Source organism: Maylandia zebra, linkage group LG4 (genome assembly GCF_041146795.1).
Source record: "Maylandia zebra isolate NMK-2024a linkage group LG4, Mzebra_GT3a, whole genome shotgun sequence".
In the NCBI taxonomy this organism is placed as follows: Eukaryota; Metazoa; Chordata; class Actinopteri; order Cichliformes; family Cichlidae; genus Maylandia; species Maylandia zebra.
The window spans coordinates 36,748,159-36,768,216 of NC_135170.1; the positions used below are offsets into that span (position 1 = coordinate 36,748,159).

The following is a 20,058-nucleotide window of genomic DNA, read 5'->3' on the forward strand; positions in this document are numbered from 1 at the left end:
CAGGAAGTCAAAAATCTGGGCATGAGGACATGAAGTAAAACGCGCTAAGCGAGGGCGGGGCCTTACACTGGTGACCTTGCGGTAGATCTGGCCAGCGTTCTGACACTCAGAGTATGGATACTCGGAGGTCGCCATCTCCAGGATGCACATGCCGAAGGCGTAAATGTCCACGGCCTCATCGTACTTCTCCTCATACATCTCTGGAGCCATGAACTCTGGAGTTCCTGAATGCACCACCAGAAAAACCATGAAGCAGCTTTTTGGGCCCACTGACTTTCTGAGGTCATGGAGGGTTACAGACTGTCTCTTACCAATCACACTCTTAGCGAACGAGGCCTTCTTGAGTGTGGCGAGGCCCAGATCTCCGATCTTGACGGAGGCCGTGGGCCCGGTGATGAAGATGTTGTCACACTTGAGGTCTCGGTGAATGATCGGGGGGCAGCGTGAGTGCAGGAAGTGAAGCCCCTTTAGGATCTGGAGGCTCCAACGCTGCAGCAGCTTCAGTTTCATCTGACGGAACCTGCGCAGGTACCTGGACGAGTTTAAAGAAAGACAGACGAGATCCAAGAAGTCAAATTAGGATCAATAAATAATTAGAATAATAACTTTATCTAAATAGCACTTTTCAAAACACGGGGTTACAAAGCGCAGCTGGACACTGATGATAAGTGTACATGTTAAAACTTACAGACATTCATTCAACGCGTGGTTTCAAACTGCGTCAACAAATGAAGGGGAATGAATTAAGGAAACGCTAACCTATAAAAATGAGTTTTCAGCATTCACTAAAACACAAAGTCAGCCAACCTGATAGTCTGAGGAAGGCTGTCCCACAGCCTACAAACTGCGATCATCTCTGGTTTTAAAATCAGAGGGAGGGACAGTCAGAAGGCCCTGATTGGACGATCGGAGAGGCGGGCTGATCAGGTGTTAGAAGCTCAGCTACATAAGCAGGGCCCATCCATGTAGAGCCTTATATGTCAATAACACAATCTTAAATCTGAATTATACTGGAACCCAGTGAACGGAGGCAGGGATTGGTGTGATATGTGACTGATAGCTGGTCTTCTGCTTTCTGAACTAATTGGAGATGAGCTATGGAGAGACGCACGTGAAAGACGCAGTAATCAAGATGTATACTAAAAGTTCAAGATGACTGACTGGCAGTAAAGGTTTGATTGTCACAATATTTCTCAGATGAAGGAAACAATACTGGCTAACCTTTGAGAGATTCAAAATTCAGGCGGTAATCAAAAGCGATAAAAAGCAGATGATTTGATGTTATTGGCGAGGGGCCGATGTACTGATAAACGTCCTTAGAGAAACTGTCTGGGCCGAGCACTAGAACCTCGGTTTTACCAGAGTTGAGATGGAGGAAGTCAGACTACATGCAACTAATAATGGCAGAGAAACATTGAAGCAAGAGAGGCTGTTGACATATTACAGTGTGTCATCTGCATAGCAGTGGTAGGAGACTCCATTAAAACCACTGATTAGTTGACCCAGAGGTAACATAGACAAAGACAACAGAACTGGTCCAAGGACCGAGCCCTGGGAGACTCCACTGGTGCAGATGAGGACACTGGTTAATATGAATTCTGAGGAATCTGAAAAGTATAAAGAAACCCATTTGAGACCAGTACCAGCGATGCCGACCCAACAATCTCAACGAGCTGACAAGAAACAGGAAGTTTGGAAATTGGCCCAAAATTGTTTAAAAGAGTGGAGGAGGTTTTTTTTAGTACAGGAAAGACACCGGCTGTTTTAAAGTAATCTGGGACACAGCCAGATGTAAGGGACTGACAAGAGAGAGAGGCCAGGGGGAGGTGCACATGTGTGAGGCTATATCCAAAAGATCTGTTGGAGAAGTGCTTTGACCTCAGACAACAGAACTGGGTAAAAGCCTTCGGGTGGTTGAAGAGGCACGGACTGGGTGTGACCTGATATTTTGATCTTGCAGGTGAAGAAACATTTTCCCAGTTATTAGCAGACACTGGAGTAACAGCAGACTGAAGAGGGTTAGGATGTTTGCTGATGGTGTCAAATAACAACATCGGATTAATCTTTGTTATCGTTACTCACACTAGTAAAATAAGATGTTGGATGAGTGTGACTAATAACTCCTTCATATGGAGATAGGAAGTCTTGTTCCATCTACCTCCAGGTTTTCTGCACCCTCTTCTTTGGTGGTGGATATGATCACTAATCCAGGGGAAGAACTGGTAACGGATTAATCTGACTTTAAATCTGCAACACGATCCAGAATTCATCAGCATGTATTATTTAACCAGTAAACTGAGTAAATGGTAAATGGCCTGTATTTGTACAGTGCTTTACTAGTCCCTAAGGACACATCCAGGTATCCACCCATTCACACACACATGCACACACTGGTGATGGCAGCTACATTGTAGCCACAGCCGCCCTGGGGCGCACTGACAGAGTCACTGATATCTGAAAAATTAGTTGTTGATGTACTACGGTGAGAATCAGCATCAAGTTCCCAAATACAGAGTGTTGAGGAACTACAGAAGAACCAAATGTTCTGGTTCTGGACTCACATCTTGAGGGTCCCGGACGTCATGAGCTCCGTCACCAGGATGGTGCATTTGTGTCCCTTCAGCGTCGACTTCCAAGAGTCGTAGAATCGGACGATGTTGGGATGCTGCAGAGCTTTCAGCATCTCCACCTCCTCGTTGAAGCGCTGACGCTCGGCCTTGTTTAGACGGTGAGTCTGTTACGACACGAACACATGAACATTTCCAATCATTCGCTCGTCCGTGAATTCAGAGATCAGATCGGCAAAAAACTCCCTGAAAAGCCTTCAGCTAATCCAAAATGCTGCAGCAAGAGTCCTGACAGGGACTAGAAAGAGAGAGCAGATTTCTCCTGTTTTGGCTTCCTGTTAAATCCAGAATTGAATTCAAAATCCTGCTCCTCACATACAAGGTCTTAAATAATCAGGCCCCATCTTATCTTAATGACCTTGTAGTACCATATCACCCTATTAGAGCGCTTTGCTCTCGCTCTGCAGGCCTACTTGTTGTTCCTAGAGTATTTAAAAGTAGAATGGGAGGCAGAGCCTTCAGTTTTCAGGCCCCTCTTCTGTGGAACCAGCTTCCAGTTTGGATTCAGGAGACAGACACTATCTCTACTTTTAAGATTAGGCTTAAAACTTTCCTTTTTGCTAAAGCATATAGTTAGGGCTGGACCAGGTGACCCTGAGTCCTCCCTTAGTTATGCTGCAATAGACGTAGGCTGCCGGGGGATTCCCATGATGCATTGAGTTTTTCCTTTCCAGTCACCTTTCTCACTCACTATGTGTTAACAGACCTCTCTGCATTGAATCATATCTGTTATTAACCTCTGTCTCTCTTCCACAGCATGTCTTTATCCTGTCTTCCTTCTCTCACACCAACCAATCACAGCAGATGGCCCCGCCCCTCCCTGAGCCTGGTTCTGCTGGAGGTTTCTTCCTGTTAAAAGGGAGTTTTTCCTTCCCACTGTTGCCAAAGTGCTGCTCATAGGGGGTCATATGATTGTTGGGTTTTTCTCTGTATCTATAAAGCGCCTTGAGGCGACTTATGTTGTGATTTGGCGCTATATAAATAAAATTGAATTGAATTGAATCAATGAGGCGGCTCTGACGCAGCTTTGCTGTGAAGGACGCTGAGCCCTCGTACACTAACAGATCTGCTGACAGGACAACATACGCTTCTCACATCACTGCAGAGCATGATGGGAAACCAGCACCAAACACACACACGCCGTCTGTACGACGCGTTTCTTTGGTGTATATTTAATTTTTCTGGTTCACACACACAAGAGCTGTGGTGGCACCAGTCTAACCATTAAACAGACATCAAATCGCACCAAGACATACAATTCAAAAAGTCAAATAAATTACACGCAGATTCAGATACTGAAAAGCAGTAAACTAAAAATACAATATTACAACAAAATAAATAAATGGGACAAGAATACATTTAAAAGGAATAAACTCACAATAAATAAATAAAGTAATTAAAATAATAAAAATACAGTTAGAAATATAAAACAAAATGAATGATACAGGAACAATAAAAGTCATAAGATTTAATTAAACATTTACAAATAAAATAAATGAAATATTTAATGAAATAAAAAATAAAGAACATGTAAATGCTGATTTTAAAACTTCTTGTTTAGACACTGGAGGTTACACGCGTAACCCTGGCTCTGCGTCACAATCAATCTACTCACCACGATTTTCACAATAAAAGCATGAAAATAAAGGACCACTAAGAAAATGTTTATTTGTGTGTAATCTCAGAAGCTGACCAATCACAGGTGAGCACGAAGGCCAGGTGAGAGTGCCTGTAATAATGACCATAAACACAAAGCAGGAAGTTCAGCACAGAGTTGATCTTTGACCTCTTTGCCCTGTGTGTGTGTGTGTGTGTGTGTGTGTGTGTGTGTGTGTGTGTGTGTGTGTGTGTGTGTGTGTGTGTTATCAACAGCCAGCAGCTGTCCGTCCAATCAGATACTGTGTACGGTACAACAACGCGCTGAGTCACTGTTAACCCTTTATCACACACGTGCTGGTCTATGTGTCCTTGAGAGGACCGGGCCCCGTGTGTTTTTCACTCTATTAAAGATGAGACGAAAGGACGAAGGACGAGGAAGACAATGGTTTTTGTTGAGCCTGACTGAAGTAGGAGCTTTAAATCAGTCATAAAGTGTTTTATAACCTCACACATAAATTCCTCAGGACAGTCCCTTCGTATTAAACTTCATGCTGTCCTGACTCAGAGCTGAACCTTAAACCACAGACGCTCTCATAAAAACCTAAAAAGACAAACAAACCAACCTTACACTGATCTGGTCTGGGACCAGAGGTCTGCAGGCTCTGATGAAACCCGGTGTGTGACACTCAGCTGTGTGATATTCAGCTCAGCAGGTTTGCATAAACGTTCACTGAGGGGAGAGTCAGTGCTGCTCTGACATGACTGTGCACAGCTGTCCTGCCTGCATGTGTGCAGCAAACGTGTGCTCAGCCTTCATGGCTGTGAGCATGCTGCTCCTTTACTCACAGTCTGAGTAACAGCCAACAGGGGCACGCTCCAGCAGACACAGTGGACTCTTCCATTCACACAGCAGATGTGAACCACAGCCTGAGATTAAAGGAAAGAGACACGGTGACGTGGAGTTCCACCTGGCTGTCACATCACAGTCACTCTCAGTGTCATTGATCTTTCTGAGGTAACTTCACTAATTCCTCCAAACCATCAACGAGCCCATTCCTACAAGACTGCTGGGAGAAGTCCTGCCATTAGAAAGCAGAGCTCTGCCTCCGTGTACACACCTGTGCTCATAGTCCCAGACACACCTGAGCGATACGGACGCTCTGTACCTGAGGACAGCGAGGGGCGTGGCACCTGGATGTGGAAACATCTGTGTGAGCTGTAAATGCTTTGACATTTGTCTTGTTGTGTGAGTCTACCGGAGGTCACTGAGGGTAACAGCCAATCACAGCAGACTTTACATTCACAACCATGAGGATGATTTCATGAAACTGATGTGCTGCACGCCACCTCTGCCCCCTCGTCACACTTTCGCATCCACAGCACCTTTACTACAACAGCACTGACAGAAATACACGGTTTACTTTCAGAGGAACAGGTTTTCTTACTGCAGCGCAGTGAAGCTCTGATATTTACTGTGAGGTCGGAGCAGGTCATGATGGTGACACGAGCGCTCCTACAGACTCAGGATTCAATCGCGTTCACAACGACACGCTGCTGACGTCTCTGACTCGCTTGGAACCGATCTTTGACCTTTACTGTGAAACACTTAAGTATCTGTATCAAGCCTCCATGGAGAATCCTGGCTGACCTGTGACCTCTCAGGAAGTCTCATTTAGGTTCAAAGTTACTTTATTTAGACTTTACAGAGAAATGATGGCGTTTGTCGTCACAAAACACACCTATGTGAACCTGACACACACATGTTTGGTCATCAGGCACGATGAGTCTAATACAACAGTTCTTATTAAGTTGAGTGAGAGGAACAAAGCTGTTTCCATAACGCCTCGCCCTGCATCCCGCAGAGGATGGAGCCATTATTAGAAGTGATAAATCCTCTGCACCTGTTTAGAGTCCAGGGAGGCTAAACAGGCTGCGACTCACCTGTCAGACGGCAGAGGTCTGAGCGAACCATGCCACCAAACGAGTCAAATCAGAAACAATCAAATGATTACAGGGAGTGCAGAATTATTAGGCAAGTTGTATTTCTGAGGAATAATTTTATTATTGAACAACAACCATGTTCTCAATGAACCCAAAAAACTCATTAATATCAAAGCTGAATGTTTTTGGAAGTAGTTTTTAGTTTGTTTTTAGTTTTAGCTGTTTTAGGGGGATATCTGTGTGTGCAGGTGACTATTACTGTGCAGAATTATTAGGCAACTTAACAAAAAACAAATATATACCCATTTCAATTATCTTGGACGTGTGTGATGGAGCACTGTCCTGCATGAAAATCATGTTTTTCTTGAAGGATGCAGACTTCTTCCTGTACCACTGCTTGAAGAAGGTGTCTTCCAGAAACTGGCAGTAGGACTGGGAGTTGAGCTTGACTCCATCCTCAACCCGAAAAGGCCCCACAAGCTCATCTTTGATGATACCAGCCCAAACCAGTACTCCACCTCCACCTTGCTGGCGTCTGAGTGGGACTGGAGCTCTCTGCCCTTTACCAATCCAGCCACGGGCCCATCCATCTGGCCCATCAAGACTCACTCTCATTTCATCAGTCCATAAAACCTTAGAAAAACCAGTCTTGAGATATTTCTTGGCCCAGTCTTGACGTTTCAGCTTGTGTGTCTTGTTCAGTGGTGGTCGTCTTTCAGCCTTTCTTACCTTGGCCATGTCTCTGAGTATTGCACACCTTGTGCTTTTGGGCACTCCAGTGATGTTGCAGCTCTGAAATATGGCCAAACTGGTGGCAAGTGGCATCTTGGCAGCTGCACGCTTGACTTTTCTCAGTTCATGGGCAGTTATTTTGCGCCTTGGTTTTTCCACACGCTTCTTGCGACCCTGTTGACTATTTTGAATGAAACGCTTGATTGTTTGATGATCACGCTTCAGAAGCTTTGCAATTTTGAGACTGCTGCATCCCTCTGCAAGATATCTCACTATTTTTGACTTTTCTGAGCCTGTCAAGTCCTTCTTTTGACCCATTTTGCCAAAGGAAAGGACGTTGCCTAATAATTATGCACACCTGATATAGGGTGTTGATGTCATTAGACCACACCCCTTCTCATTACAGAGATGCACATCACCTAATATGCTTAATTGGTAGTAGGCTTTCGAGCCTATACAGCTTGGAGTAAGACAACATGCATGAAGAGGATGATGTGGACAAAATACTCATTTGCCTAATAATTCTGCACTCCCTGTATTATTATTATTTATTAAACGTGACAAACTTCATCTAATATTCTCTGTTAGACGGTATCAGGAAGTGACACGATGCAAACAGGCAGACAGAAAGATGAGAAACACTGGATTCCTCAGCAGCTGTGCTGGCAGAGTTTAAACAGGTCTGTTTTCATCCACCTGCTACAAGTTTATTAACACTTTAACTGGATTATTCTGACAGAACGAGCTCACAGATGAGTAAAGCGCTGCAGTGTTTGGGAGTATGTGGCGTCTACAGCTGCTGATAACGGTGAAGGTAAAGTTGGGAGGCAAACCCATCGAAGCTCACCTCCGTTTATCTCACAGGCGTGCCGCGCCCTTCGGCAGTATCTATGGGCGTCTCCGGCCACCAGCTTGCTTTCAGTTAAACAGAACCAGCTCGTCTAACGTCGTTTCACACCAAACGCCGAGCAAAGCTTCGCCTCGTGTTGCTCGCACGTTTACAGTCGCCGGTCTGTTTGTGGACACAAATGTTCACCTGTGACGACCAGCGAAAGAACAACCGTTTGTCCACAAACAGGGAGACGTCTTCACCTGGCCGCGGCGAGCTGGCACCGACACCTGCTCAGACTGAACGCCGCAGGAGGAGCACCCCGCGACCCCGACCCTGGACCTCGCTCTGACTGACGATAGCCTTAGTTTGATGCTCTCAGCAGTGCCGCGCTTTTTTGGGGAGTTATTGCAGAAATGCATCTTGGGAGTTGTGGCCAATCATGTTCCTGTTAGTTTTACAGATGGGTCACTGTCAGAAGGCGTGCTCATTAGTGCCGGTGTGTGAACTCATGTCGATGATGATGATGATGAAGAGTCTGAGAGCGTGCAGCTCGCTCAGCCCTGAGGACGGAGGCGCGTCCTCGCAGACACAAACTCAGGTGTGTTAAACATTTACCAAACCTAAAGGTCCTCATTCTGAGCCAATCAGAGCTCACGGTCTGAGGCATCAGCCAATAAAAGCATAAAACCGACCTCAGAGCTCAAACACACAAACTGACCTGAGATAAGAAACAAACAAGTACAAACAAACGATTATTGTTGTTTAGTAAATAATAAAAACAAATCTTTACTTTTACCACTATTACTGTGTGTGTGTGTGTGCATGTGTGCGTGTGTGCATGCGTGTGTGTGTGTGCATGTGTGCGTGTGTGCATGCGTGTGTGTGTGTGCATGTGTGCGTGTGTGCATGCGTGTGTGTGTGTGCATGTGTGTGCATGTGTGTGTGTGTGTGTGTGTGTGTGTGTGTGTGTGTGTGTGCATGTGTGTGTGTGTGTGCATGTGTGTGTGTTACCTGCAGCTCACACCAGGCCACCTCCACCGTGGTCTCGGTGTCGAGTCCTTTGTAAACCGCCTTAAAGGATCCTCGTCCGATCTCGATGTCGAACTTGAGGAATCGTCCATCGGGCGATGAAGCTACCGCCTGTGTCTCTGCTTCGTCGCGCTCTTCCTCCTTCTGTTGCCATGGTAACACCTCCCTGTTTGACAGCACTGCGGCCGCCTCCTCCCCAGAGTCCGAGCTGCCGTCCTGAGGCTTAACCGCAGCATCTGATTGGCTGGCGGGGTCGTCCTTCGATGTGGTCATGTCCGACTCCTCTTCATTCTCTTGTTGTTTTTCTTCTTCAGGTCTTTTTTTGCTGTCGCTGTCAGGGGTCCAAGGCAGCATCCTCCACCTGTGTCAGCTGACTGGTGGTGATGTCTGAGTAGGAGGAGCTGTGGGAGGGTCGATGGAGACACGAGATGTTAAACATCACCATGACGACACACCAACATACAACAACTGCATAACCTGAGCGTCACACAACATACGACCTGATGAATCGGTGCAGCATCGACTCATTTAAACTTGTTGATCCGATCAGTATCAGAGGGCGTTAATGAAAAGAATAACAGGTGCAGGGGCAGCAACGACACACCCCCTGAAACAGGAAACAGGTGGAGGTCGCTGACACTTCCCCTCCTCATCTGACTGCTTTTCACCAGATGTGCATCTGGCTGGGGTCAGTGTGAGGCCATACCTGCAGCCTATAAAGGGCGTCCGTCACTTCCACTTAACCCACCAGCAGGACCAGTATCTGCTCCTCTGTGTAAGGATGAGCTCTGCCGGAGCCACAACATGACCTCCAGCAAGAACACTCTGAGCACCGTCACAGACTCCATGAGGGTGGCCCGAGAGCCCGATGTGAGCCCTGTGCTCCTGCCCAGCACCGTGGAGCCTGACGGGCATGTGCCACAGAGTACCAGAGCTGCCCTGTGCTTCTCACAGATGTGTGAGCAGCTTCAGCCTGAGCACACGTGACAGACGTGAAGGGTCAGGAGAAGCTGAGGAGAACGCTACGCTGCCTGTAACATCGTTCAGAGACTTGATGGCAGATCAGTGATGGTCGGGGGAGGCGTATCCACGGAGGGACACCAGTGTAGCGGGTCCCGCGTTCCTCTGGTGGAAGACGTGTGGAGGACGAAGGACGTGATGGGCCCACACGCTCGTCTGACCTAAAGCTTGCAGAACATCCGGGACATGATGTCTGTACCTCAGACAGGAGCTCAGACCGGGTCCAGATCTGAGAGGAGGTCCTTTAGCACGCGCTCGCCCCGACGTTATCATCATGTACATAAAACACGAGGCCACACAAACTACTCACTTGGTTTTACTTTGGTCTGATTTTTTAAAGAAACTTCACTGAAGTTTTATATACATACATACATATATATATAGTATATATACATACATATATATGTATATATACATATATACATATATATATATATATATATATGTATATATACATATATATATATATATATATACTATATATACATACATACATATATAGTATTTATATACATACATACATATACTATATATATGTATGTATATAAAAAATGTTACTGATTTTGTTTTCTGCGTAAATCAAGTAAATAAAGTTTATTCGTATTTCGTTTTGATATTCTACTTTTTAAAGCACCTGTTTTAAAATGTTTGAAGCACAAAGGAAGTTGTTTACTTCATAAACTATAATACAGTGTGTGTGTGTGTGTGTGTGTGGTACTCACGCTGTGTGTGCAGCAGCGGTCACTTCATCAGTCTGACGCCGCAGAAGCAGAAACAGAACAGCAGGTGTTTCAGAGCCGGACTCTGGAAACAGCTTCAGCTTCTCGGAGCACATACGTCATTTCTGCGCAGGCTGCACGCGCTGCAGAAAGAGAGTGTGAGCACGAGCTCTATCAGCACAGCACAGGCGGCACGAAGTGCATGAAGCCCCGCCCACCGGACACCTGTCACCTGCCTGATAGAAACAGGAAGCGAACCAGCCCCCGGGCACTGTGTGAGTACTGACATAAGTACTGCATGTGCTACCAACACGGAGTGCCTGCAGTACTCGGAGCCATGGCTCAGTATTATTGAATAACACACGTTGGATCGGTATTTAATTAGTCCGCGTGCTCGTGAAGGATGATTTTAGTGCCGTCAGTCGCTCGGTGAAGTCGCGATGAACACACTCGCTCTGCTCAGTGAAAAGTTGCTGGTTTGATTCCAGCCAGAGAGTCTGGGTCTCGGCAGGAAGGCCAGTGCAGAGCGCCCCCTCGTGGTCGTGTTTATGTCGCTGAAGGTTTTCACTCTGATGATTTTATAGTTGAGATCTAATAAAGAAAACTGAAGGTAAAATGATTTTAACGGTAAAATAAGGGACAGAAACGTGATGACGCTGTTAGTATAAGAGCAAAGTGAAACTAGTGATAGTGTTAGGCAATCGATTGTGTTATTGATTTATTTGCATTTGTTTATTGAGTTTCTCACGGGTGTTTTTATAAAACCACACTGACGTCATTTATTCATTTCTTTAATTATGTTTTTTTTCTAACAGATTTTTTTTCTTACAGTTTTTCCCTCCGTGGGGTCACGTGACGTTGTTTCTGGTGGACGGCAGTTTTCCTGTCGTTTATTTATTTGACTGTATTTATTATTTCGTTTGTGGGCGGAGCTTCGTCTTCAGTCGCTGCCCTGTCAGAGCTGTTCGTCTGTGTCTGGAGCAGCAGCATGTGAGTACAGCCCTGCTGTTGTTTGTTTGTTTGTTTGTTTGTTTGTTTGTTTGTTTGTTTGTTTGTGCAGTCAGAGATCGGTTTCTGGCTTTTTAGGATGCGTCTCCATGGTAACAGTCTTGCTTCAAACCAAAAAGCTCTGAAACATTTGGGATGTGAGCAGCACTGACAGCTGCACAGCTTAGTGGAGATACAAGGTTAGCATGGAGGTAAATATCATGACAGCACTGAGAGTGGGTCCACAGAGGTGGTGATGGAGCTGAAACAGGGTTTAGAATAATATTAAAATAATACTGTATAATAATAACACCAACAATAATAATAATATAATAATATTGTTGCTAATTTTACATTTGTGGGTGAAGACTTTGTTCTGAGCAGATCAAACATGAAACAAAGGCGCGTGCGTCCTGTCAGCGTGCGACAGCCCCGTTTCCTGTCCGTGCGGTCAGACCAGAGCGCTCTGATCTCTGATGTTTGTTTGGTGATGTCACAGAGGACCAGTCCTCTGGATGTGTCTGTGCTTCGGCCTGTTGTCTGAACTAAAACGTTTGACCTCAAATAAAACAGGAGTAAACGTCTGACACAGGGAAGGCGAGCACGCCGCCGGCCTCCATCACTGACCTACAGTCAGCTTTAGTCTGTGATCCCATGCCAACATCAAACTGAAGTCTGGGCCGGGATGTGATCAGGATGCAGTGCGGCTGGGTCAGGGTCACACCTGAGTCAGGACCCTGTCAGGGAGGGGCTTGAACGGTTTCCATGGCCACACATTATATCAGCGTTACAGGAGCGTGACGCTTTATGTTCAAATAATGATGATAAATATTGATGAATACAAAAACACATTTGTGGTCTGTCATGTGACTGCTGTGAAGCGTTGCTCACGACCTCAGCACAGGTGATGATGATGATGATGATGATGAACTCACTGCAGCTGTTACAGTACACTGAGTGTGAGGCTTCTGAGTGGGTGGAGGAGCTCAAGTGTTGGGCTGTGTTCACAGTGAGCGTGGATGGATGTAGTCCTGCGGTCAGCTGGAGGTCACTTCACTGTAATCCTGTCAGTTTCTTATCAACAACAGTTCACTACTGAAAGAGCACAACAGGCTTTTATTGTGAAAGGCAAGGACAGGAAGAGTCCTTTTGAATAGAAAACACTGAGGAAGAGGAGTCACATGACAGGATGACAGAATTCCTCCTTTTACATGAGTGCTGAGACAACAGGAAGTTTGAATCTCAGTCAGATTTTTTACCCGGATCAATAAAACATGAACAATGTCACTGATTATTATTGATCTGAGGCTTTATTGATCCAGCTAACAGTAAGAACTCGAATTTGTAGCTGTGAACAAAGGCTACGTTTACCACAGTGATGAAAAGTTTCAAAGTAAAAGCCTCGTCGGTGTAGCGGAGCCCAGAGGAACAGACCAGCAGCTTTAAAGGGTTCGAAGGTTAACTTCTTTTTTCTTCTCTCTTCTTTCTTAATCCCTGTGGGAGGATTTAATCTGATAATCTGCTCATTTCCTCGTTGGCTTCATGAATCCGTCTCCTTTATCTTCTTCTCATCCCTTTGTTCTCCTCCTCCTCACTCTGTGTAATCCCCGCCTTAATCTTTTGTTTTCCTGCTGTTTTGTTACAACATTGTTTTATTCCAGAAACTTCCTCTCCCGGCGCCTGATATCAGTAACGAGTGTTAACAACAAGTTAATAATGATTATTGATCAGCTGACCGTGATGGTGTGTTTCTGACGTCTGAGTCTTTATTCCAACAAACATCAGTGTGAGGACTGGAGTCTGCAGGGGGCACCGCTGAACTTTGAACTGTTTTTCTGCAGACAGGCTCCACCCCCGGCTCCCTGCTGCTTACACCGAGTCAAAATGGCCGCCAGCAGCTGAACATGTGACAGGAAGTTAAAGTAACAAGTCGACTCTGTGATCATCATGTCCCACGCCAAGCACCTGCTGCCGATGCCTTCCACTGTGGTGGATGTTTCACTGCAGAGGATGCCCCGCCTCCTTTTTCTTCTTCTTCTGGTGTTGACGTCACTCAGCCTGGTGTCGGCCACATCACCGCTCACTGTGGCATTGTGGCGTCGTGGCAACCGAGTCTCCACTATCAGCGCCTGCCACCGACTGGAGACAGCAGACGGAGGACTGACGGTCCGCTGCAGTGGACTCAGACTGACCCAGGTGTGTGTGTGTCTGTGTGCGTGCGTGTGCGTGTGTGGCTGCTTTTCCTAGCTTCAGGTGGACTTTAGCCTCTGAATGACCTGTGAAAACCTCCAACCCGAGAATGAAACTACCCCTGACTTTAAGTTCTCAGGCAGGATGAGGATGTTCTTTAAGCTTTAGCAGACGGCATCCGTGCGCTCACAGTATCCAGGTGTGTTTGTGCGCTCAGGTACCCATCGGCCTGCCGAACCGCACCACTCGTCTGTTTCTGAATAAAAACCTGCTGACCTCTCTGGCGGCCGACATGTTCTCCAGTCTGTTCCTGCTCGATGAGCTCGACCTGTCACATAACCAGGTAGTGAACAGCTCTTCATACCAGTTTAGAGTATGCACCAGTTTAATACCAGTAAGACACAGCAGGATCATACTGTTTCGCCCTCCTCAGCTCTCCTCACTTGAAGACGGTTGTTTCCGTGGGTTGGACTCGCTTACTTTCTTGGACCTGTCGTACAACCGCCTGTCCACGCTGGAGCTGCCGGTGCTCGGCGGTCTGCAGATTGAGGCCAACCTCACACATAACCCCTGGCACTGTGACTGCAGGATGGAGGTGTGCACAGATGCAATGATGTGTGTTTGTAGTTCACACAAAGTCATTACAACTTTCTGTTTGTGTTTAGATGTCCATGCCTCAGTTGGATCTGGACCCGACCTCACTAGCAGAAGTTGTCTGTGCAACCTCTGATCTCCCAAACCTCGGTAAGCTTTCTCTCAGCAGATGTGCTGAACAAAGAACACACAACACATCATTTTTCCTTCTTTTGTACCATTTTGTTCTTTACTTTCGGCTATACACTGATTTATGGTCTGACACTGTGTGATGTGGTGTTACAGGAGCTGTCGGGATACCACTGGTTGTGCTGATGGAGGACTGGGATCTGTGTTTGTCTGTGAGGAGAACCACTGATGTGGTGACACTCGTCACCATGTTCCTCTGGCTCTTCATGCTCATCTGCTACCTGGCCTACTACATCCGCCAGAACCAGGCGGTCACACGCCGAAACCTGGAGTACCTGAAGTTACTGGAGAGCAAAAATCCTTATAAACCCAAAAAGACAACTTCATGATGACCTTTTGGAATTCCTGAATGCCTGTCTAGAGTTACCCACAGCTGTGTTTTCCCTCAAAGACATCCGTAATGACTTCCAGAGCAATTTCTTTGCCCACAGTCAAAGGAGCTTGCAAAGAAAAGCGTCTGGACTTCTTTAAGTTGCTTGAAGACGTTTCACCTCTCATCCGAGAAGCTTCTTCAGTTCTAAGGTCAAATGGTGGAGAGTCCCAGATATAAACCTAGTGGGAGTGACCCCCCACAGAGGGACAAAAGGACCCCTGATGATCCTCTAATCGCCTGAGCCAATCAGGGTGTGGGCCCCAATCAGGAGCGCATGGCACAACACAGAAGAGCCACCTCCACAGGACAAGACTCAGCAGTCCATCTGCATCTAAAGGTCAAAGGTCACTCTTTCGAGGATGCCAATGTTCACATTTTGGACAGAGAGGACAGATGGTTTGAAAGAGGAGTGAAAGAAGCCATCTATGTCCACTGTGAGCGACCATCTTTGAACAGAGGCGGGGCTTACGACACCAACTCTCTGCCATCTATAATCCAGTTTTGAGATCCCTTCCCAGACGCCTTAACGCCCACTCACATCCTGGGCCATCTGACCTCAGGAATTCGCATGATAAGGTGGGGCCAGGTTTCACAATGAACACACCCGAAACTCTGGCTGATTGGGACCCACGCCCAGTTTCCCACCTTGGCTCAGGCGATTAGAGGATCATCAGGGGGTCCTTTTGTCCCTCTGTGGGGGGTCACTCCCACAGGTTTATATCTGGGACTCTCCACCATTTGACCTTAGAACTGAAGAAGCTTCTCGGATGAGAGGTGAAACGTCTTCAAGCTACTTAAAGAAGTCCAGACGCTTTTCTTTCCAAGCTCCTTTGACTAAGATGACCTGGATGACTGAGAACCTTCACAGACATTCTTTGCCCACAGGTGCCCACGGGACTCCAGGTACCTTCTGATCAGTTGCTCCCCTCCAAAAGTTACAAAAGCACATAAAGGACTCCCTAATGATGCAATGCAATACCTCACTGACACTCAGCATCTCTAAGGAACCACAAAGCTTCTCTAGAATGTGATCATGTACTTCTAGGTCTTCCTCTGAGAACCCTGTAACCTTCTGAAGCACGTCTTCAGAGTGTCCTGTGAAAGATTTCTACAACATATTCAAGTCCTCCTAGAACCTTCTCAGTCTCTTCACAAGCCCATAAGCCCTTCACAAGGACTCTCAAACTTTCCTGTGACTTCCTTATAGAGACTGTTTGTTCTCCTAGGTCAATGTGATCTGAGTTTCTCAGAGATGTCTGATACTAGTTTTCCACCGACATGGTCCCGGTGGTGGTGCAGATCCAGTTTGGTCTTGGTACCTTATCAGAACCAGCCTGGATGACGTCCTTCCTCTAAGTATCGGCTCTGGGGAAAACAACATCAGAAGGACCCTAGCCTGAAGCAAAAAAAACACCGAAACTTTGCGTCTTTACCAACTGTTAGTTTCCACGACACGCTTACCATGTTTTGAAGGAAGGAAGGTTCAGGGCTTAAGCAATCAGCATCATGGGCTCATCCGGTTAGAAGAAGAATAAGCAGCCATCTAATTCAGAATTATTCTCAGGGTTCTCCTTTTATTCTCGAATAAATAAGGCAAAGAAGGAAGGAAACAAAGACACTCATGGACTGCCACAGCTGAAAGAAAACAGGAAAACAGAGATTTAAGTTACTCATTCCCTTAAACAATACATAAAATAAAACCCAAATAGAACCTCACCTCAGCTGCCGCCCCGTGTGGAAGTGAAGAAAGAGTGAGCCAAAAGTGAATGCAGTCCTTATATAATGTGTGACAGGTGAGTGCAATCGAGGACAAGCACCACACCCAATCAAAGGTGAGAGAACTAAACAAGGTGCATCTGGTGAAGTGAGTGGTACCAGTTCAGACTTTTTGCAGGAGAAACACGTGAAACTGGTTCTAGACAGGATGCTAGCCGTGCTTAGAAAACACGAAGAGCTGCAGTAGGACCTGGTTACCAACAATAAACAAAAGCCCTCAAAGTTCGTTCTGCAGTTTTCCTTTCTTCTGAACTTCACCAACCACAGCATGGCTGTGCAGCAGAACGTGTAGGTACACAAAGACTACACATGCTCACATTTCACTGTGAGCGGCCCCTTCACCTGAGAGGTGATGCTGCTGTATGGGCAGATGGTGATTTTGATTTTGGGCTGACCTCTCTGTGAGGAAGCCGCAGGGATGCGTGAGAATGTAAAACTGGTCACTGAGAGGTTACTGAGGAAGTTCTAGGATCCCCTGAAGCTCTTCCTCAGGTGGCTTCCACAGTCAGGACCGCCCTGAGTGGTTTTTACACCAGCAGGGGAAATATTTTTCTTTTTAATAAATGAATCATGACGAGGGAACTGTTGTTGCTCTCCACTTGAAGGCTTTGTGCCTTTGCAGCGTGACGTCAGCAGAGACAGATATAAAATCACAGGACGGTCGTTTGGCTGTGAAGCTCTTCAGGAAATACTCTGACCTTCCTGACACCACCATGAGACTTTCTTAATATAATGCCATAATGTCATTGGTCATCATCCTATGGTTTCACCCACACAAAGACATATTGGGCCTCGAAGTTCTAGAGAAGCATTTTGGCAGTGTTGGGGAGTAACTGAGTACATGCACCGCCGTTATGTATTTAAAATACAAAGTATGAGTAACTGTATTCCGTTACAGTTACCAATTAAAAGATGATATTCAGAATACAGTTACTTTGTTGAAGTAAATGGATTACATGGCGGTCTTTTCCTGTTTCATATGTTCGGCTATGTCCTCTCTATTTTTGGTAATTCCACGCCGGTGGAAACCCGAACAAACACGCATTAAGAGGCTCTAATGTCTCAGTCTCATGGCCCACGTCACCCCTACCTGCAGCAGCATAATGATTGGAAGAAATATTTTTTAAAAATTATTCACAAAAATTGTTTAATATGAAGGCAACAGGCAGAGTGTTACAGGCATCGCCCTAAAGCATGCAGCCTGATGGGCAGTGTAGTCTGTGCTGCAGGGAGAATGGACTGCCATACCCGTGATGTGTCTGTGAGCGCGAGGAGGGAGAAAAAGGAAAGGTACGAGCTGTCACGGAGCAGAAACGGGAGCTGGAAGCATGTAAATATAATAATAACCACTGCAGCCAAACAGAGGGCCTGACGAGCCCAGCTGTAAGTAAGCTATTAAGACTCGACTGTACACTGTGTTCGTGTTTTCCTCTGAAACAATAAGCTCTGTTGGAGCAGCCTTTCAAATCCTCTCTCTGTCTCTGCTAGCAAAGTGACCCAGGCAACAAAGTAAAGCTAGTTTTCAGCTACGAGCCGACACGAACCCGACGTATTAGCCAGAGGTCCCTTTACTACGGTTCAGAGCGGCGGACCTGTTTTATATACGCGCGGAATAGTTTTCTATACGAGATCGCTGCAAAAAGTGCAGCCTTACCTAATGTCCACCTACTGTTACTCATTTATATTAAGATTTAAACATCTAGTTGGTGTGACGAGTAACCTTCAGTAACAGTAATAAATAACACAGCAATAGTACATTCATGTAGTTGTAAAAAGCATGATAATATATTAAGTAATCCAAAGTATTCAGAATACGTTACAAAATACTTGTAATCTGTAGTGGAATACATTTTAAAAGTAACCTTCCCAACACTGCATTTTGGTTTCTTGAAGATGTTTGAGGCGGTACGTGTGATTCAGAGAACTGTTCCCTGGCTCTCCATCAGCCCTGTTTGTTTGAACTGTGTCCTCTGTGTTCAGTGAGCTCAGCCGTCATTCTGACTCCACGCGTGAAATAAACCGTTTGTTCTGCTGAGTTCATGTCTTTACTCTTATTCTGACTTCATTATTCTGACTCTAAAGTTACAGAGACACCATCGTTATGTTCGCCACTTCATATTCAAATAACATCAGAAATCACAGTGTGTTCGGCACAGTCTATGGATCCCTGCAGGGTCAGACTTTCATATGTCAGAAATCCGCGAATCAATGCAACGCACTAAAACACATCTCTCTCACACACACACACACACACACACACACACACACACACACACACACACAAGCCCGTTCAGCTATCTTAGTGAGGACCTTCATTGACATAATGCCTTCCCTAGCCCCTTAGTCTAATCCTAACCATTAAAAATGAATGCCTAACCCTGACCCTAAACCTAACCATAACCTAATTGTAACCCTGACACTAAAACCACATTTTGAGCCTCAAAAAGGTCTTCAAACTTGTGAGGACCAGTGAGTGAGCCTTCAAGAGCCTTCAAGAGAGTGAACACCAGGAAAGCAGCAGGACCAGACGGCATCCCAGGTCGTATCCTCAGAGACTGCGCATACCAGCTAGCTCCTGTGTTCACTGAGATATTCAACATCTCTTTATCTCAGTCGGTGATCCCCACATGCTTCAAAGAGTCCATCATTGTTCCTGTCCCGAAGAAACCCCACCCTGCTTCTCTCAATGACTATCGCCCTGTAGCCCTCACCTCAGTAGTGATGAAGTGCTTTGAACGCCTGGTCAGAGACTTCATCATTTCTTCACTACCAGACACACTGGACCCACTACAGTTCGCTTACCGTCCAAATCGTTCCACAGACGATGCCATCTCTCATCTCCTCCACACATCACTCACTCACTTGGACACTAGAAGGGGGAATTATGTTAAAATGCTCTTCATAGACTACAGCTCTGCATTTAACACCATAATTCCCTCCACACTCACCACCAAGCTGGAGCATCTGGGACTCAGCTCATCTATGTGTCAGTGGATCTCCAACTTCCTAACTGGCAGACCACAGGCAGTAAGGATGGGCGGACATGTCTCAGCCTCCACCACTCTCAGCACTGGAGCCCCCCAGGGGTGTGTTCTGAGCCCCCTGCTGTACTCTTTGTACACATATGACTGTGTGGCCACTACCAGCTCCACCACCATCATCAAGTTTGCTGACGACACCGTCGTGGTGGGCCTGATCTCTGATAACAACGAGACGGCCTACGTGAAGGAGATTAGGAATCTGGAGAACTGGTGCCAGAGGAACAACCTCCTTCTAAACGTCAGTAAGACAAAGGAGCTGATAGTGGACTTCAGCACTAAGCAGGAGAGGAACTACCAGACCCCCATCATCAACGAGTGCCCAGTGGAGAGAGTGGACAGCTTCAAATACCTCGGAGTTCACATCACGCAGGACCTGTCATGGTCCTGTCACATCAACACCGTGGTGAAA

At 46.2% G+C, this 20,058-nt stretch overlaps 2 protein-coding genes across 8 annotated transcripts in view; one reads left to right on the plus strand and one right to left on the minus strand.

Annotated features, from left to right (window-relative positions):
- LOC101464520 (serine/threonine-protein kinase WNK4) overlaps nucleotides 1-10,671 on the minus strand; it is a 27,299-nt gene extending 16,628 nt beyond the window's left edge. Inside the window, exons 1-5 of one of the 2 annotated variants that reach the window (XM_014410331.3) lie at nucleotides 10,503-10,671; nucleotides 8,743-9,161; nucleotides 2,562-2,734; nucleotides 312-532; nucleotides 67-224 (exon numbers count right to left, since the gene is read on the minus strand). In XM_014410331.3, the coding sequence (XP_014265817.1) occupies nucleotides 67-224; nucleotides 312-532; nucleotides 2,562-2,734; nucleotides 8,743-9,114 (924 nt within the window). In that variant the 5' untranslated portion in view covers nucleotides 9,115-9,161; nucleotides 10,503-10,671. The remainder of the gene's footprint in view (nucleotides 1-66; nucleotides 225-311; nucleotides 533-2,561; nucleotides 2,735-8,742; nucleotides 9,162-10,502) is intronic. The other variant, XM_014410332.3, reaches the window with a different exon arrangement.
- Nucleotides 10,672-10,717: 46 nt separating this feature from the next.
- LOC101477579 (leucine-rich repeat-containing protein 3B) lies at nucleotides 10,718-14,946 on the plus strand. 6 transcript variants are annotated; one of them, XM_004556533.5, is made up of 7 exons: nucleotides 10,718-10,774; nucleotides 11,331-11,489; nucleotides 13,328-13,682; nucleotides 13,894-14,019; nucleotides 14,110-14,271; nucleotides 14,342-14,420; nucleotides 14,556-14,946. In XM_004556533.5, the coding sequence occupies exons 3-7, from the start codon at nucleotides 13,434-13,436 to the stop codon at nucleotides 14,786-14,788; spliced, it is 849 nt and encodes a 282-aa protein (XP_004556590.1). In that variant the 5' UTR covers nucleotides 10,718-10,774; nucleotides 11,331-11,489; nucleotides 13,328-13,433; the 3' UTR covers nucleotides 14,789-14,946. The 6 variants fall into 6 exon arrangements, with proteins under 6 accessions (XP_004556590.1, XP_076739629.1, XP_012776029.1 ...); XM_076883514.1 differs by lacking the exon at nucleotides 10,718-10,774 and adding an exon at nucleotides 10,776-11,109; XM_012920575.4 differs by lacking the exon at nucleotides 10,718-10,774 and having other exon boundaries at nucleotides 10,776-11,489.
- The last annotated feature ends 5,112 nt before the right edge of the window (nucleotides 14,947-20,058 follow it).

What these genes read in the sequence shown, in the direction of transcription:
- LOC101477579 (XM_004556533.5), top strand. Translation starts at nt 13,434, where the DNA reads ATGTCCCACGCCAAGCACCTGCTGCCGATGCCTTCCACTGTGGTGGAT. An exon ending in GTGGACTCAGACTGACCCAG is followed by an intron (nt 13,683 to 13,893) that starts GTGTGTGTGTGT and finishes TTGTGCGCTCAG; the next exon opens with GTACCCATCGGCCTGCCGAA. An exon ending in CTCTGATCTCCCAAACCTCG is followed by an intron (nt 14,421 to 14,555) that starts GTAAGCTTTCTC and finishes GTGGTGTTACAG; the next exon opens with GAGCTGTCGGGATACCACTG.